The sequence below is a fragment of the Pundamilia nyererei genome, unplaced genomic scaffold, assembly GCF_000239375.1.
Source record: "Pundamilia nyererei isolate P.nyererei 1_Seehausen unplaced genomic scaffold, PunNye1.0 scaffold00376, whole genome shotgun sequence".
Taxonomy (NCBI): domain Eukaryota; kingdom Metazoa; phylum Chordata; class Actinopteri; order Cichliformes; family Cichlidae; genus Pundamilia; species Pundamilia nyererei.
The window spans coordinates 347,475-365,432 of NW_005187777.1; the positions used below are offsets into that span (position 1 = coordinate 347,475).

Genomic DNA, 17,958 nt, shown 5'->3' on the forward strand with positions numbered 1-17,958 from the left:
TAACAAACATGCCATATTGGCCCAGTTTATTTCTCTTATCATTGTTGTGAGGAGACCATAAATAGCAGTTGTATTTTCTGTTGTACAGTTCATTTGCTGTCATGGAGTTCTTGTTATGGATAAAAAGTGTCTTTTTTTTTCGCTATTCGCTGACAGCTGCCAACATCTGCGAGCAAATATAATTCTATAAAGTGGTTCTATATAGTGCGTAACTGTTCATATAGAGCGTTATTACATTTATTGCTAATGCAATTGTATGTCACACTGACTTCTGAGGAAATTTTAAATGGCACTCGTCATCAGAAAGGTTGCCTACCCCTGGTCTAATGCAATGAGGAGAAAAGGCTGAGTATATTATTAGCATGAGGCATTCAGCCTCTCATTTTCCAGGTGTCGCCGAGTCCCAGGATCCTTTTCTGTCAGCTGTGTGTCAGTTCTAAGTAAAGGAAGCAGGATTTAAGTTACGAGTCATCTTCCATCCTCTAAGAGGCTTCTGAGTGAAAAGCACATGTCCATAATTCACCAATAGAGTGTACTTTTTATCGTGTGCTGCCTTCTCATGTTTGAAATTGTTTAAAAAATATGTTTTAACAGCACGCATCATTTGTTCAGGGAACACTGGATAGATCGTTGTGTCGCTGCTCATTATACGCCTCTACTTGAATGCACATGAGCTACAACTGCAAGTATTTATAAAGATAATTGGAAGTGGCAAAATGAAAAATAGCTGTAATAATCATCCTGACATAATTCAGAGTTTGTCTGCTCAGATTTGGACTCATTCATCATTCCTGCTGAATTTGATGGCTACAGGTATGTAAGAAATTACACAGAAAGTATACTGCATTTCACAGACTGTCCAAGTCTTTCCACTCAGCAGCCACAGGGCCAACACACGTGTGGGCAGTTATTTTTAATCCCCTATCTAAATGAATATGGACAGAGCCATAACTTCACATTCTTCTTTTCCTGGCCACCGGGACAAAACCCGGATCACTTCCCAATCCCGATTTGAATCTTACTTTGGCCAAAGTCAGCAAGACTTTTTTTTCACTATTTATGCTTTTATACAACTTTGCACTCACACAATCAGTCTGTCCAGTCCTTTCAAGACCAACTACATTTGGCTGCAAGCAGATTTCTGTACCGTCTGCAGGACAGACTGCTGGTGACCACTGCTCTACAGCTGGGAGCGCTCTGACACTGCTGTTACTGTGCGGCACGCTGGCTGTACAGTAGCTGACAGGGAAAACTGCAGAGGTGATGAGGTCAGCTGAAAAGACCATAGGATGTCCTTTAACCTCTTTGGATGAGACTCAAAGCTCTTGATGTCCCTCCAGAGCAAAGAGAATCATCCTGAGCACCACTTGTTCAGCCAACTGCCCTCTGGAAGGAGGAACATTAAAAGCAGAACAACATTAGGAAAGAGCTCCTTTCCATGGGCGGTAAAGACTTTAAATACACTTAAACTTAACGCTGCCAACACTGAGCTTACATCTCAGGTGTAAAAGCTGGTTTGTGAGTGATTGTAGTAACATGTTTCCTCCTTCCTCTTTTCATGTCTGTTTTCATCTTGTCTTTATGCACCTTCAAATGTAGTGCTCTGAAATTTCATTGTTTACTATCTGTACAATGACAATAAAGATTAATCTTATCTACATACATGTAAGAAAAATGGAAGTAGGCCCTGAGTTCTGTTAATGTTTCCTCATGAGCTAATCGACTCTGTCACTCACATTCACAGTGGGTAAAAAGTGACGCTGATTTTGTAAATTTTGGTGGTTTAAGGATTAGCCAGGGGTTGGCTAAGAACGAGCCGATGAGCGTGCAGCCAGGCAGATCAACTCCTTCATCACATCACATCGTGTTTCAAAACAACAAGATGGTGAAAACACCGGATAACAAGACTTCACAAACCAGTGAGCGATGGCATAGCAGCTTTGTCCTTCCACCTGTTACACTGTCCATGGACACCTCACAGCTAAAACTGTGGCGGAGATGTGAGTTGGTATAAAGCTCAGTCAAACTTACTGCATTTACACATCAGCATGAGGTAGATGAAAGAAAAAACGATTCAAGGTCATGTATAAGATGCATACAAGCTGACGTGCCCCGCTCCGTTCACTGAAGCCACCTCCTGGTTAAATGGCCAAACAAGCTGATCCTTTGAGGGGGTCAACTTTAGGGAAATGAGGACCGCCCCTCTATGGCACAGTATTGCCCTTAACAAACCACATTTAATGCTTATAACAGGGTCCCTTAACTCCTTAACAGCTAGTGTATGATACTTGAATCATACAGTTTTTGAGACTTCTACATCATCAGTCTGTTGTTGTCTGTGTTGATATAGCAACAAACCCAAGCTCTAAACCCAAGTAGGGTAAAATATTTGTTTTCTCAAAAAAACAAACAAAAATGAAATTATGCCAGAGATGACAAAAACGCTGTATTTTCTTATATACATTCTTTTTAAACATGCGTCAGTTTGAGGTAGAGAAAAGACTAATGCTGAACTCAGACAAGTGATTCCAAGCATAGTTATAGCTTTAGCTGGCAGGTGTGCATGTCTGTGACGTCATGCATTTCTGCAGCTGCTGTTTTTACACTTGCAGGAAAATAGAGCCCATTGTCTGTTCGATGAAGCTTGTAGCTATTTAAAGAAAACATCTACTGTATGATCAAATTGAGAGAACATGTCTGCTAGAACAAAGATTCATCAGTGCTCAGTTTGCTTTGAGATTGTGGGGTTTTTTTATCCCTCGTTAGCTATCATGCTGCTCATGCTGTATTTTTACCTCACCATCCAATCCGTAACGTCTATTTTTGCGTTACTGTGCGAGTCTAGCTTGGATGTGGCACTCATGTGATATACTGTACAATCAAGGTGATGGCTGGAAAAGATGCTGAAATTTCCATAACGTCAGACGACCGCTGTTAAACATGCTACAGCGTTTTTCCAAGCTAACCTCCAGTGGCTGTGATGCAATAGAGGGCACTGTGGTGTTGCCCTCCCTGAGGAAAAAACTTGTTTTATTTTTTACTTAATTATTTTAGTCCTTTTTTAAACTAGGTGCTCAAAAGCTTTTCACCTCCTGTCATTTGGAAATGTCTGAAGGTAATAAGCCACTGACAGATAAAGGGTCTGGAGTAGCAGCAGTGTTGCCAACTTGTAGCACTTATCAGCCAGCCTGCTTACGCTCCAACAAATGATGTTCGTAAGTAAACAGTCTGCCATCAACAGCTTTTGCTGAAAGTGCCGGCTGTACTGTGATGTGTGGGGCTGTGACTCTGGCTCAGTGTTCATTTTTCACCGTAACCTGTGTGCGCTGTTAAAGGCTCTGTGTGTAGAAGTTTAAAAGTCAGCATTTTGGTGATCGTTGGCAGCAAAAACAGTATAGCAAAGACAACAGTTAACATTTCTTCACAATTTACAGTACTGTATAAAAAGTTCACGTTAGTTCTTCTTCTTATGAATGTCCGGGACATTTTTTCCTCTTCTTGTCTGCAGAGTGACACTTTTGGTTTGTCTTTGCATCCCTCTTCAGAGTTTGAATAACACAGGAGTAAACGGTCTGATGTCTGCTACAGCGTTTCCTCCTCATCATCAGCCGTTCCGCTCATATTTAGAACAGGCAGATTTTCCCTCAGTGAGATATCATCCACCCGCTTGGGACCGCTGTCCTCAGGCTCCTCGGGTATGGATGGATCCGAGTTACTGATTACGTATCCTGGCAGGGTGGCACGCATGCTGATCGCGGTTGGACCTGTGCTCCGGTAAACGCGGCTGGAAACGAGCGTGGTGGAGCGTGTGGACGGCCCAGCACCAGCCAGGTGGGACTGGCTGCTGGTGCTATTGTTGTTCAGACCTACGACCACAGATCCATAACGGTAGCGGCCGCACACAACTGGACCCTCCCACTCAAAGGAAAGATTCCACCGTGTCCATGTTTTCTTTATCTCTGTCTGGACCTGTGGGGGTGTGGGGAAAAAAGACAGTAAATACACAAAGCTGAGTTGTTTTTTGCAAAGATCAGAGTGCAGAAGAAATATTTTGAGGTGCAGAATACTTTTCTAACCAGTGGTTCCTTGTTCCTGTTTCATTTTGTTTAAAATATCAGAGCAGCCAGACTGCATGCACATCCCCGCTTCAGATCTTATTGTTGCTTACATCCCTGTGTGGAAATTACATATTTTACCACAGTTTTCTGCAAGTAGTCCTGCAAAGACATGCTCTTTAGTTTAACTGGTGATTGCAAATAAGGTGCAGGTGTGAGTGTGAATGTGGCAAGCTGCCTCTCTGTGACCGTCAAGCAAACTGTCGAGGAGGCAAGAGGCATCTCGCTCAGCGCCAGCTGGGATAATCTGTGCAACCCTAACCTGAACAAGCAGCTAATTTAATCATTTAATTGTGTCACTTCCTCCTATATACACCATTCGCAAACACTGAAACCGCCTTTTCCCACTCATGAAGGTATTTTGAAAGGATTGATGTCCAGTAAAACTGTGTGACCCTCGCACAGGTAGCACAGGGACACACTTTGTAAAGAAAGCAAAGCCTGAAAAGACAACAGTATTTTTATCTCTGATAAGGAAGTTGTTTTTGCGAGCACTGGCAGACATGTTTTCTGTCTGTAATGATAACATTTGAACAAATTCTGATAAAACTTTGTGAGGGTGTAGACACGTGTGGTGTGTATTGTCAACATATAAAAAGCACTGTAAGAAGTTTTAAAATGTCGTGCCATATTTGACCCTTGACCTTTCCTTCAAGGCCAATAGACCATCTAAAGATCAAAGTGATATCAGTATACAGGGAATGATATATGTTGATTCTAAATATGACAATATTTCATCATGACATTTATGTGCATGCAGCAATGAGCTCTAAGCCTTTGAATACATGAACAATGCTCCTGAATAAGGTTTAATGAATGCTACACATGCACTTTAGCCATGTCAATGAAAATAATAAGAATTGTGCATCAATTACATACAAAACAAAACTGACTCGCTTTGTTTTTGGAGGGGTTTGCCCTATAACAAACAAAACAACTTCTCCACTCCTAATTACGAGGAAAATAAACTTCTTCCTTGATGCATTCCTAATCGCCATGTCTAATAAGTTGTAGTACGAATGCTATGCACCAAATACAGAAGTGATGAAACAGGCGAGTGTCTGCACCCGGGCATGGCTGAGAATTGTAGTGGAAATGAAGCCCGAGCACATGTATAAAATTTCATGATGACTTAAAACTTCAAAAAGAGGACCCGGCGTACACGTGAGTTTATAAATCTGATGACCAGAGCGTGTATGCAGATCTCTGCCTTCCTACATGTGAATTTACTGTTTTATGGTATCAAACATTTGAGATTGTTTGCTGGACACGGCAGCCTACACTTTCCTATATGCAAGTGGATGAAAAAGATTCAACTGTGCACGCAGCGCGTGGGCTGAATGACTAAAACAGAGCATTAGGAGCAGCTTAAAGCTCCACGGAGCAGCAGAGTAGGGTGTTAATTCCAAGTGTTGGCTGAGACCCTTTTACCTTACATGAGTCATTTGGCGCAGCGTTAATAACAAAATAACAAATTGCTTTATGGCGCTTTTATTCAACAGAATACAAAAACCTTCAGTTTAATTTGGCGTTGTTTGGTTTTCGGTGACTCTGAAAGGCTCCGGAGAATAAAAAGGAGAGCTCCGCAGGATAATGAGGATCACGAAGGAAAAGTGAACGACAGCATAAAAAAAGAGAGAAGTTTTGTGTAAAGATCAGAGTGTCAGAAATGGAAACTTTAATTCAGCGCTCAGCACTCTCCGTGCAGAATGAGATAATAAAGAGTCAGATAATATGGCAGCACAGATGAAGGGAGAAAAACACGCTTCATCAGCCTGACCACAGATTACATGTACCACCGGAGTAATTAAACCCTTTGTAGGAGATATCAGCAGCTGCATCAGCGTGGCTGGAATTGTTTTCATGTTGTCAGTCTGTTTGCGTGTCTCTCAGTGTGTCATCACGGCAAAAAGTGATCCCAACACCAGCTGTGGGAGGAACTACAACAAAAGCAGCTTTGAGGACTTAGACAGGCGTACAAAAACCTGACACTCTGTGTGTGGACACAACAGTGTGTTGTGAAAGACGCAGACACACAACTCTGCAGCTACGTTGTTGTGATCGAAATAAAAACTTCAAGTCAGACCCATTAGTACTGAGTTCCCATGTAATTATACAATGACGTAGTAAAAACTGAGTATATCTGAAGCATCAACAACATGTTGACAGGCACAGCAGCCATGCTCTCTAGTTATACTGTCAAAGCTCTTCTATCAAGTGTGAATAAATCACTGCCTACTCACCTCTCCATTGCAGTAGCAATAGATAATTGACACAAAGAAGCCCTGAAAAGAAAAATTGAAATACAAGTTATGAACTGTTTCAGACATTTAGTGCGATCATCACATTCTTTACCACTTTGATCTACACGCAATACAAAGAATGGCTATTAAGATGATAGTGATGCTGCAGGTAACCAGTTAATATCACTTTGCTTTAAATACATTAAAAAAAATTAAAGTTTTCCACATAATTTTGTGGGATACCTAAAGTGTAAATTGTTTAATTTAATGAAATTGTCACGATAGTGACTGCGACCCAGTGTTTTGCATGTTTTAGTTTTATTCTTTGATTATTGTTATTTTCTCAGTGTTTCCTGGTTTATTTTGAAAGAGTGTTGTGTGTCACTGTGTTTAGTTTGACTTCCCCTGTGACGTCATTGTGCTAATTCTAGTCAGCTGTTTCCTGATCACCTCCTGTGTGTATTTAAGTCCCCTGTCTTCCGTTGTTCATTCTCAGGTCGTCTGTTTTCCTTCTACGTCGCATCGTAGTCGTTTCATTCTACAGTCTTGTCACAGTTTTTTAGTTTTTCCCAGTTTAGGTTTCTGTTTAGTTGTCGCTCCTACATGTTTACCAGCCTTAATAAAGGCTCGCTTTTGGTTTAAAAATGCAGTCCCTCGCTCCAGCGTCTGCTTTTGGGTGCATTAATAAACGTCCCTGGCATACTCCGCCATGACAGGAATCTGGTCACATTAAATGTACTTGATTGGGATAGATCCAGTTTACACCAAGCACATTTTCCTCAACGATTAAACACTTGAATAAACAGACATTTGATTTTATATATTTCAGCTCAAAATTATGGCTTCAATTTTATCGAAGATGTAGAAGATTTTTCTTATTGTAGTGTCTAATTAAAATAAAGAAAGTGCGTCTCTGGCTCCTTCTGTTCTTGTGTTCACTGAACCAGAAAGTTTTTAACACAGTTATGAATTATGAAGGTGTCTGCAGACCATCTGTGTTTGCATGCTCATGTGTGTGTTTGTGTGCACGTTGCGATGCACAACTAGTGAGAGACATCTTGGTAGTAAATCTCTGAAAAGCCAAAACAAACCAAAGTTCTCTGGAGAGATTTTTAGTTTCTGATTTTACTAAACATTTCATCATGACAGTAACTGAAGAAGAATATACTCTGCCAAGCTGTTGAAAAACAGAAACGTTAATAATGTACAGACACCAGCATCTCTAATTCAGATTTTGGCAGCTTGGATCTGTTCTATAAGAAAACCAGCAGCTCAGCATTGTTTCTGTCAGGTTGACAACGTCTCATTTAAGAAATATTCCCTTGTGGCTCATACTGTAGGAAATCCTCTTAATATGAAAAATTACTCATTTAATCTCTTTACACAATCATTGCCCCTAAAATCAGTATCCAAGGTTACCTATTTCACAGTCTTTGTTCATAAAAATGTTACCAAAGAGTAAAGAGATATATATTTTACAATGATGAGATTCAGGTCCTGCATTTCAAAAATAGCAGAGAAGATAATTACTTGATTTAAAAAAAAAAAAGGATTCAGAGAATCAGAGATTTTTATCCAATTTCAAAAGAAGAAAGAAGCACGTACTTATAACAGAAGCGGAAATATTAAGCCAGAAAATAATATAGTGCCGCTAATAGTGTTACTACACTGCACTGCAAGACCCTGAAACAACAATGAGTGAGAGCATCTGCTATTTCAGTGTAAAATCTGCTGTGCTGACATACAAATGTAGGAATAACTTGGAGGAATGGGAATAAAGTTTCCATAGGTGCCCAGTTTGAATCGACTGACTGGCTGAGGCTTGTGTAGTCTCCTCCCACACTCCAGAGACATGCATGTTAGGTTAATTGGTGATTGTAAATCAGGCTTAGGTGTGAACGGTCATCTGTCTGTCTGACAGACGGTCCATGATGTTCCCTATGACAGCCCAAACGGATGGATGGATGTCCATCTACTGTTTTTTTTGTTTGTTTTTTTGCAGGTGTGTACTGCCCATAAGTTTTACATGTACTTAACGTAATATTAAGGAAATGTGACGCTACAGGAGATCTGTTGATGTTGTCTCAAAATGAACCTGGGGGTAATATCGATAATGTCAAGGAGAATGAGTGAAGATACGTGCCTGCAGGTGTGGTTGTAGGACGTTGTATCAGCTTCATAAATGCTCTTCTACCAAAACCTTCCTGACAGACTGCATGGACTAAAGCAGCGCGCCACCTATGCAATGCACTGCTGCTCTGCCATAGAAGCCGATACCATGAAGCTCCTGGTGGACAGTGTTTGTGCTAATGTTAATGGCAGAGAAGGTTTGGAACATTGATATTTGTAAGAGTTGTTGAAACAGTGAATGGGCTGGTAAATGGACTGGTTCTTATATAGCGCTTTTCTACTCTCACTGAGCACTCAGTGCGTTATACAACTTGTGCATTCACCCAATCACACAAGCACTTTATGTAAGGTTTTTTAGTGCTTCTATCTAATATTCACTCGCATTCATGCTCTGATGGATGCATCGGAGCGTGGGGATAATAAAGATATTTGGCATGCAGACTAGAGCAGACTGGGATCAAACCACCAACCTTCCGGTGAGTAGGTCACCCACGCTACCACCTGAGCTACAGCCAACAGCGGCATCCCATTACAGCACAGCTTCAATTCAATGAGCTCTTTAGAACAATATTTGCAAAGGCAGACAGCATGGCTAGGTGCTTGATTTTACACACCTGCAGGAATGAGACTGAAAACACCTGAAATCAAAGATTAAGAGCTTTACTTGTAATTAAATATCTAAAAGCAGGTGGGGTGTCCTTGTTACCTTTCGTAAAGCCAGAAAGCTCAGCACTATCAGCAAACAGAGGTCATCATACTCTCCTTACTGTGACTAAACTTTTCCCAGGCCTTCTGATCCAGTGACACCTCACAAGGGCAATGGGTTAACTCCAAAAAATCCATTACACTTCAGGCCTTTATCACTACACTAATGTGCTTGAGTGCATCTTTGTAAATGCATTTTTTAAATTAATTGTCACTTGCAAAACCAATCATACCAAACCTGGAGTCTGGGAGCACTCATCCATGCAAAAGAGAATTGGAGGAACTGAGGTGAGTAAGAGCCTGGCAGATAACTTCCACCCCAGGGCCTCCCAGCAGGTTAATCTAGCCCTGTGGGTTGCTTAGCACCTGTCCAGACATCACTTCCATACAAATGATACTTAGCATCTGTCCTTACATCTGCATGTAGCTTAACTTTATTTTTTATCTAAGGGTTTACTTTTTTTAGAGTATTTACATGGATAAATGCAATAACAAATAATGTTTTCGAGTGAATGTGTTTAATTTACACATTCAGAGCAATTTTTGTCTCCATGATAATATTGTGGCTTCAAATAAATGCGCTCGTGCTGCGGTGGATGCTGAGGTGGATGCTGAGGTGGATGGAGTGATGCAGCTGAGGGTTATTTGGCTCATCGGGGGGCAGTGCGTAATTTTTGTGCTCATTTTGGCAGAAAATTGTGTTTTTGTTGCATCTTTGGATCCCATCAAAAATTCAAGAATGGTGTTTGTTTTTTTGGCTTCAGCTGGCATAGGTGCACACATCAGCCTAATTAAAAAAAGAAATTATTAAAATGTCTTGGTTATACTGGTTGGTTGAATATGGCCCCCTACTAGCATAATTTAAGGATGTAGCTGCACATTATCAAACATGGATCAGAGCTTTGGGGGTCCATTTATTAGTAAGGTAGAACAATGTTCCCACAGGCAGCTTTTGTGGATTTTGAAGCTGATACAATGTTCCACACGCTTCCTTTCTCTTTACCCTTTAAAACCTGCTCTACACACATATCCTTTATTCTGTAAATTAGAAATGCCGCATTGCGTTTGAATGACTCTGCCAACCACTGAAGTTGCAGTCAAATTCAATTTTAACCATGTCAAAGTTTGTGCCAAATGCTAAGAAATTCCCTGAAGACATTCCTGAGATATTGTATCCACAAGCCTGGGATGGGCAAACAGACGACCTGAAAGCCTATTGCGTCTAATCGCAGCCACCGCCAGCCATGAAAAGGTTACGAAACTACAAAGTAAACAAAGTTAAAGAGTCATGCTTCCTGTTTGTGAAGCCTCTGTGCTCTGAAGTTACTGTCACAGTTTTGTGAACTTGATATATATTCCTATTTTTGAATAATGACTCTGAAACCACGATTGTTAAACTTACTCCTTGCACAGTCACGTCTACCTAAGCTTGACTTTGGCACTGAGACTGGCTCCGTTTTGCTTACCCTACGCTGACTATGCACCTTTAAAAGACACAGAATTATTCATGAGTGTCTTCTGGGTTTATTTTTTTAATAAATATAAAACAATGTGGTGTTACGTGAAGGAAAGTACTTATTATAGGAATGACAGTCTATTTTGTTCTGCTGGTAAATCAGAGCAACATTAAAGCTGACATTTACATCATCTATTTAGGTTTTATTTAATTTTTCCTTTCAAGTTGTGTAAAATGTTAATAAAAAACTAAATGATTTACGTATCTTTAACCTCGATATTTAACTGTCAGGTTTTTTTTAAACTACAGGATCATTTTTAATCTGATGACAGCAACATTTCACATTAAGACGGCACCATGTTCACTCTGTCAGCTGTTATTTTCTTTCGTTCTTGTTAATTGCACATTGTGTCTGCTATATAACTTCCTGTGACACTCCTCAGCAATCAGTGGCCTCAGAGAGAAGACCAAGCACCTTTACCACAAAGACCTTTTATTACACGACTTTCAGAAGTTCTCGAGTGTTGAATGTTCATCGTATTAAATGCTTGACTGGTTAATAAAAAACTTAAGTAAATGTGCCTGAAGGTCAGTTATTATAAAATACTTAAAAGACTGTGGATAATTTGCAGAACACTTAAGTGTAAACTTAATTGAAACTGGTTCAAAGAAACTACGAATTATGAAAACGACATCATCTCAGCGCAGGCAACCAGCGAAAACCAAATGTAGGAAAATACCGTAAATTTTGTATAGTGACCTTTAAAACCATGTTTTCCTTTCTGTACTTACTTTTAGAGTACATATGACTAAAATGAACTCAGGCAGTAAAAATTACACAAGGTTTCGTGCATTTTAATTTTTTTCAATGAAAGGCCTCATTTATTCATTATTATTTATTTATTTATTTATTATGCTGAAGCATAACGTTTCAGCTGTTTCAAACAGTAGCTTACACATGTATGGCATAAACATTTTGGTAACATGTTCGCTGATTATTCATGCCAAGCTGAAAATAAACTCTGTTCATGTATGTTAGTTAATCTAGTTCACACCCAGTACAGGGCTCAACCCCACTTACATATAATTATAACTGCTCATTTAAATTTAGGCAGCACTCAGAGTCATTATGAAAGCGCTTCACTGACAGTCACCCAGAGGCATTTAGAGAAGATAATTGTGGGCCATCCCGATCCATGACATGAAAAGTGTAATAATTGAGCTGACTAGTTGACGTGTAAGTGATAAAACATCCACGACTCAGTCACTTTCAGAAAAGTAACTGAAGGATGCAAGAATGCATCTAAAAGCTGCAGGACGGCAGCTCTCGAGGACTGGGATCGGGCACCCCTGATCTAGAAGATGCTCAGTAAGTTATTGTTACTCAGATTACATCCAAAACATGAACACGGCAGTTCGATTACACTTTATTTACACTACCAGAGGCAAATAAGATGAATTCCCTTTCGAATATTCTTTGGCGTGTCAGCAAGCTTAAAGAAATCTACTCTTCTGTGTGTGTAACAGTGCTTATTTTTATTTGGCCGGAGAAAAATCTATAATGATCTGCTTTTAAATGCTACTACAGTGCGACAGCAGTAATTAAAGGCTTTTCTAAATGCTAAATCTTTAGAGCCGCTGTGGCCATACAAGCCTCTTGATTCAGGGAGCACCGTAAAATCTCTACAATCCCTGTCACTCACATCGTTACTGCCGAGACACGTCTAACAGTACTGTAATTAAAAATGCAGGAGCACTGGTGATACTGTTAATTGATTGGTTTCTATGGATTTGTGGCGAGTCGTTTGAAATGTGTCAGTACCCAAGACACCTGCTGATTTGGCTTGGAAAGAGTGGAATCATTATTAAAAGCTGCCAAACTGGATAAGCTCATGAGTAAAGTCGCTTGCTTGATGCTTTCACTACTCGCTGTGCAATTGTGGTTTTACACGTGTTTATTTAGGCAGCAGATGGAACAGATGCCTGTGACCTTGGAATAGATATAAAGAGCTTGTGTGTACCAGTGTAAATAAACGATGTTCATTGTAGACCCCCTCTAGCTGTCGGCAACTGCACAGTTGTAAATAGTCTCTCATTAACTTGCCAAATAATGCTTGGACTGACCGGCTGAAAGTTTCCACAAACAAAAGAAAAGTGCAAAAGTTAGGAAAACAAAATGTTTTTGTTTTTTAGTTAAAGTGGCCAAAATATTATGGAGCAGGTCCAATGCTAAGCAAGTCCAAGCGACCAGGAAAAATGCATTTGCTCTGGGCACCAAAATTGCATTCCCTTCATGGATCGGCAAAAGTCTGAGCAAAATGACCTGGTGCAGGTGTGTTTGCTGCTCAGTGCATTTCTCACAGGAAGAAGCGGATGCGAAGCGCTCATAACATGTTGTGTAACACAGAAAGTACCTGAAATGAGTTGAAAAACAGCTCACAGTACATTCGGATTTCCCAGCTTGGTCCCTGATATGTATGAGGCATCCCAACGAAGATGATGTAGTGGATGCCGAACACCAGCACGAGCACAAGAGTGGACTTTGCCAGTTTCCTGCGAGGACACACACAAGACAGAGGTTCTAGTTTTCATATCGAAGTGACTGAAAGCAGCCATCGTTACAGTAGTAAGTAGTAACTAGCGGCAAATTAGTTTGATGTTTGCCAGGTTAATACTTTCTCTGGATGCAGAATTGGCAGTGATTTTTTTTTAATTGCCAAGCATCTATTCTTCACACAAGCTAAGCTAATTCTCCTGGCTCGAATACAAAAGTACAGGACAGGTTTTCAAACTTGTTGCTCGGGGAATGTTAATTAAGCAAGGTAACTAGACTGCAGAACTAAAGTATACTTTTTCAGTTTATCATTTAGGCTCAGTCTTGGGAGAACGTGCAAAATAAATGATTTTAAGCAAACTCTGGGACTCCGTTTCCCAGAGCATATAACAAGCTTCAGTCTCCACTTCTGGCTTCAGTGAGAATCCCGTTAGTTACCGTTCGTCTAAATCAAAAAGTGACAGATGTTTGAATGCATCAGATAAAATTACTTCTGTTCTGTTGGGACTATTTCCTGGTGGGCATGTATTTGACCTGTTGTTTTTGAGCTCACTGACTAGAAATCAAACTGACAGCTTTATGAATGCTTTATAAAAGCGGGAAGTACCTCATAGTCTTAGCAATATGAACAAATACACGTTCCAGTCACTGCAGACGGCTAACTGCAGTCCATCGTCAGCTCATCAACAACGGCACTGAAGTATGCACAGTTTCACTCTCAAGCATTTAATAAAGTAGATGAACATCAAAACAAATACTGTGTTAAAGTTGACTTGTGCCAGCAAGCTGAAACACATGTGCACACACAAATGCAGTGCCAGTGCACACGCTCATTAAACAGTACAGACCTCCAAGGAATATACTGTTCGGGGATCAGTTCCATGCTTTTAATTTATGAGACCATCTGACTTGTTTTGGATTGTACTGCCTTTGGCCTGAAAAACACACTGAAATGTCTAAACTGCCTTTAAGCTCAGATGAGAACTTCATGTAATGACTCATCCTGGAAAGTGAGGAGCAAGTTTGCAGCCTATTAAATTTCTGTTGTCCCTTGTACACCCCCGGGGGGAAATGGGCACAACAACTCCAGCAAAAGATTGCTACAGTCTGCAACAGAGGAGCAGTTTGAACGTCACAGTAAATTAGATCATGCGATGAATTTAAAACTTTCTGACAAGATGCATAAAAGGCTGGAAATACAGGAGAAATCCTTGCGCTTTGAGGATTTCTCCTAATGTGCTGTAGTGTGTTGGTGTGGCTCATGCCAGGATCGCAGTTATAACTTCGCTTTTCATCTGTGACAGAAATATTATGCAGTAGTCGAAGTTGTCACATGCACATCATTTTGAATTTCCTGTACGAAAAAACAACAAAACAAAAAACAAAAGCTAGCAAGCTAAGCGCAGCTAACATCCCTGCAGAACGAAAGTGGGTGTTCCCATATTATCCTGTAATTAATGGGGCTTAGAGGTGGTTTTTAAAATATGTTCCTGTTTCTTAATTCCAAGCATAAGGTTGTGTTTTCAGGATAACATTAGCTGTTAAAAGCCAGAGTTCAAAAGCACTCCGACGACTGTTTTCACATGACTTACACGGTGAACGTTTGCTTTGCACTTCGTGTGCATGCATCATAACAGCAGACAGTCGTTTCCTTTAATGTGACCAAAGAATAGAAATGGTTGGACCAAATGTAATTACTAAAGAGCTGAATGAATACTGATGCTCCGTCTCTGAAGAACGTTTTACTGTGAATGTTTTAAAATTACCCTTTAAAAATCAACTTGTCAGTGTTTCTTGAATTTCCAATTTCGCTACATAAATTGAAATCAAAACTTTAATTTGACTAAGGCACAAGGCTAAACATGCGTATGCATTTAAATCAAACGAAAAACAAATCTCACAATATTCTGCATGAAAACATCGATGCACCGGACATGTGAAAACAAAGAATGAACCTTCATTCATGGAGGTAAAAAGGCAGATTTGGCGTGATCAAAGACATCATCTGCAGCCAGTTTAATGTTTTTTTAGCAACAACTTTGTGACCTTAGAGAAAAAAAATGAAACAGATTTGTTTTTCATGTTTCATCTCATTAGTCCACCCACAGCATTCACAGGAAGACACTGCAAGCTTTTGCTCAAAATTCATCAGCACATATTTGGCATGGTTTGTTCCAGTCAAATAAACTGATTAATTCCACGTGCAGCCTCATAGCCATCCTTTGAAGTTCTGCAATTATGGTCACCAAACGTATTTATTCAACCTTATAATCTACAGTTAGACTGCACTAACACAGATACAGACAGATGGAACTGTTTCACTCGCCTTGTCAGTTCCTCAGATCTCGTCTGTATGAATAACTGAAGGGACTGTGCATTACCATGGGGGCACATACGACCCTGGCTGTGATATGTGTTCACTGACTGATGTAAAGTGCCTTTCAGAGCCATCAGTTACATCAGAGTTGTACCAACCTAAACAACTGATGATCAGATCATGTTTCTGGTCTGCTGAGCCAGTCTTTAGTGATACTGCCACAGCAGAGTGTGGAAATAAAGAAAAAAAAACTTGATTTTCCACAGATTATGTTGCTGTGACGAGAGCGCTGAGCCTGAACGCAAAGGTGTTAATTTACTGGTCGATATAGACTCTGTTCCTGTTCTCAACTGCGGTCATGAGAATCACATCGCAGATACAAGCACTGGAAAAGGGCTTCCTCTGAAGGGTGCCTCGACTAAACTTTGGAGTGAGCGTTGCTGCTCCTCCACACTGAAATGAGCCATTTGAGGCGGTCTGGGCATCTGACTTGAATTCCTCCTGGACCCCTCCTACATGACGTGTTTCAGGCACTTTCTACTGAGAGGAGGCGTCGTGATGGATCCAGGACCTGCTGGAGAGATTATATCTCTCAGTTGGATTGGGAATACCTCGCTGTCCTGGACAAGCAGAGGGAGGCATGGAAAAATTAGCTCACTTAATTTAAAGCAGAGGAAACCAGTGCACAGCTTGGTTCTAATTATTTATAATGTTACTGTTGATCTCAGTATGTGAATCTCTCATCAGATCCCTTTTGCATTGCCATTTTCGTAACTGCTGGGACAGATGAGCAGAAAGATGACTAAGACAAAGTTTAATGGACGTGTTTGTGTCAAAATCTAAGAATCAAATCAGTTTTTTACTTGATTCTTCGATTTTAGCCGTGTGGGTTCTCATCTCCTCTTTTTTTGGAGCTGGAAAAATAAGGTGTAAACAATTTTTCCTGCTGAAAGATGAACTCCTTGTGGTCCATTAGCTTTTTTTTATCTCAGTGATTTTGTCTGAGTGTGTAAATGGTCTGATTCCGAGAAATAAGCTAATTGAAAGAAATCTACCAAAAGGATTAAAAAGGGAAAATTAATGGGAAAAAGGAAGAAACGGGGAAACTAAGAGAAAATAGCGAGAATGAAAAAAGAAAGGTTAAGTGAGGAAAAAGGAAACAAAGATAGAGGTGAGGAGGACGAGAGAAAATGGAAACCGGAAGATGGAAGGGTAATTTGATTGCTTTATAGCACAGAAAGTAAGGAAAACATTTCTTCAGTTGAGAGTAATTGACTTTTTGATTAGTTTGTTTTTTGTCAAAACTCAAGAAGTGGTATATTTTAGATTTTGTTTTGCTTGTGTTTTCTTTCACAACATTAGAAGTGATTTTAATTTTTTTCTGCAGGTTTTTTTGTTTTGTTTTTTTACCTTTTTGGTGACTGGGATACAATGATAAGGAAAACATAAAATACAAAAGGAAAACTACAAACATAAACTGACTGGAACCTAAAGTGGCAATAATACTGAGGCCGGAAAACATTGAGAAACACAAAGGGAACTTCAATAACTTCAGGTTCCAACAAGGGACAAAGGGAGAATGAGACAATATGGGAAAGTGATTAGGACAAGTGGAGACAGCTGGAGACACAGCAGAGACAAATCAGGAGTAACGAGACAGGGGAAGCAAAACAAAATCAAAATAAACACTGAGACAAAGACACAAACTTCACTAAGACAAAAGGTAAACAAACAGAGACGTGGCTGACTTCACAAGAAGACAAAACCCGTGGAAGAGACAAAGGGAACAGGATAGGCAATAACTAAATGGAAAGATAACAAACAAACACATGAATAGACTAAACACAAGGAAATGACAGAGGAGGAAGGAGACACGGTGAAATTTTAAACTCAACACACAGAAAGGGAAACAACAACACAAAGACAAAACTGACTTCACAAAGGTGGGACGCTACACAGAGACAGAGTGGACATGAAAGGGAATCAAATTACTGAGAACTGAGAAATATGAATAAACTAGCAAACAGCAGAAATACTAAACTAGGAGACTAAACATTAAAAAGTAGACTATAACTATAATAATGACTCAGATCTAGATAAACTAGATAAGAAACTCTGAATGGAGGAAAAACACTTGACCACAGGATGTAAGTGAGTTGTTTTAATGTTGATTTGTGTTCTCATGTTTGTATTTTTCAGTTTAAAAGTTTTAAAAACTCAAATAAAACAAATGTGTATGACGTGTATTCAGCTTCCAGTTTACTGGATCATTATCACCTTTTCTGACAAATCGTCTGTTCATCTACACAGAACGACCTCGCCAGCGGCATTCAGAGCTACGCTCCTGTCAGATAATACACTGTAATTATACGGTTTTTATCTGACACATTGACGCCAGCACCAGCAGGGGGGGAAATGGTGATAATTGCAAATGTGTG

At 40.0% G+C, this 17,958-nt stretch overlaps 1 protein-coding gene across 1 annotated transcript in view; it reads right to left on the reverse strand.

Moving 5' to 3' along the window:
- Positions 1 to 3,481: 3,481 nt before the first annotated feature.
- pth2ra (parathyroid hormone 2 receptor a) overlaps positions 3,482 to 17,958 on the reverse strand; it is a gene marked incomplete at its 5' end in the record, with an annotated part of 57,684 nt that continues 43,207 nt past the window's right edge. The window contains 3 exons of the mRNA XM_005752732.2: positions 3,482 to 3,969; positions 6,359 to 6,400; positions 13,064 to 13,202. Of these exons, the coding sequence (XP_005752789.2) occupies positions 3,583 to 3,969; positions 6,359 to 6,400; positions 13,064 to 13,202 (568 nt within the window). The remainder of the gene's footprint in view (positions 3,970 to 6,358; positions 6,401 to 13,063; positions 13,203 to 17,958) is intronic.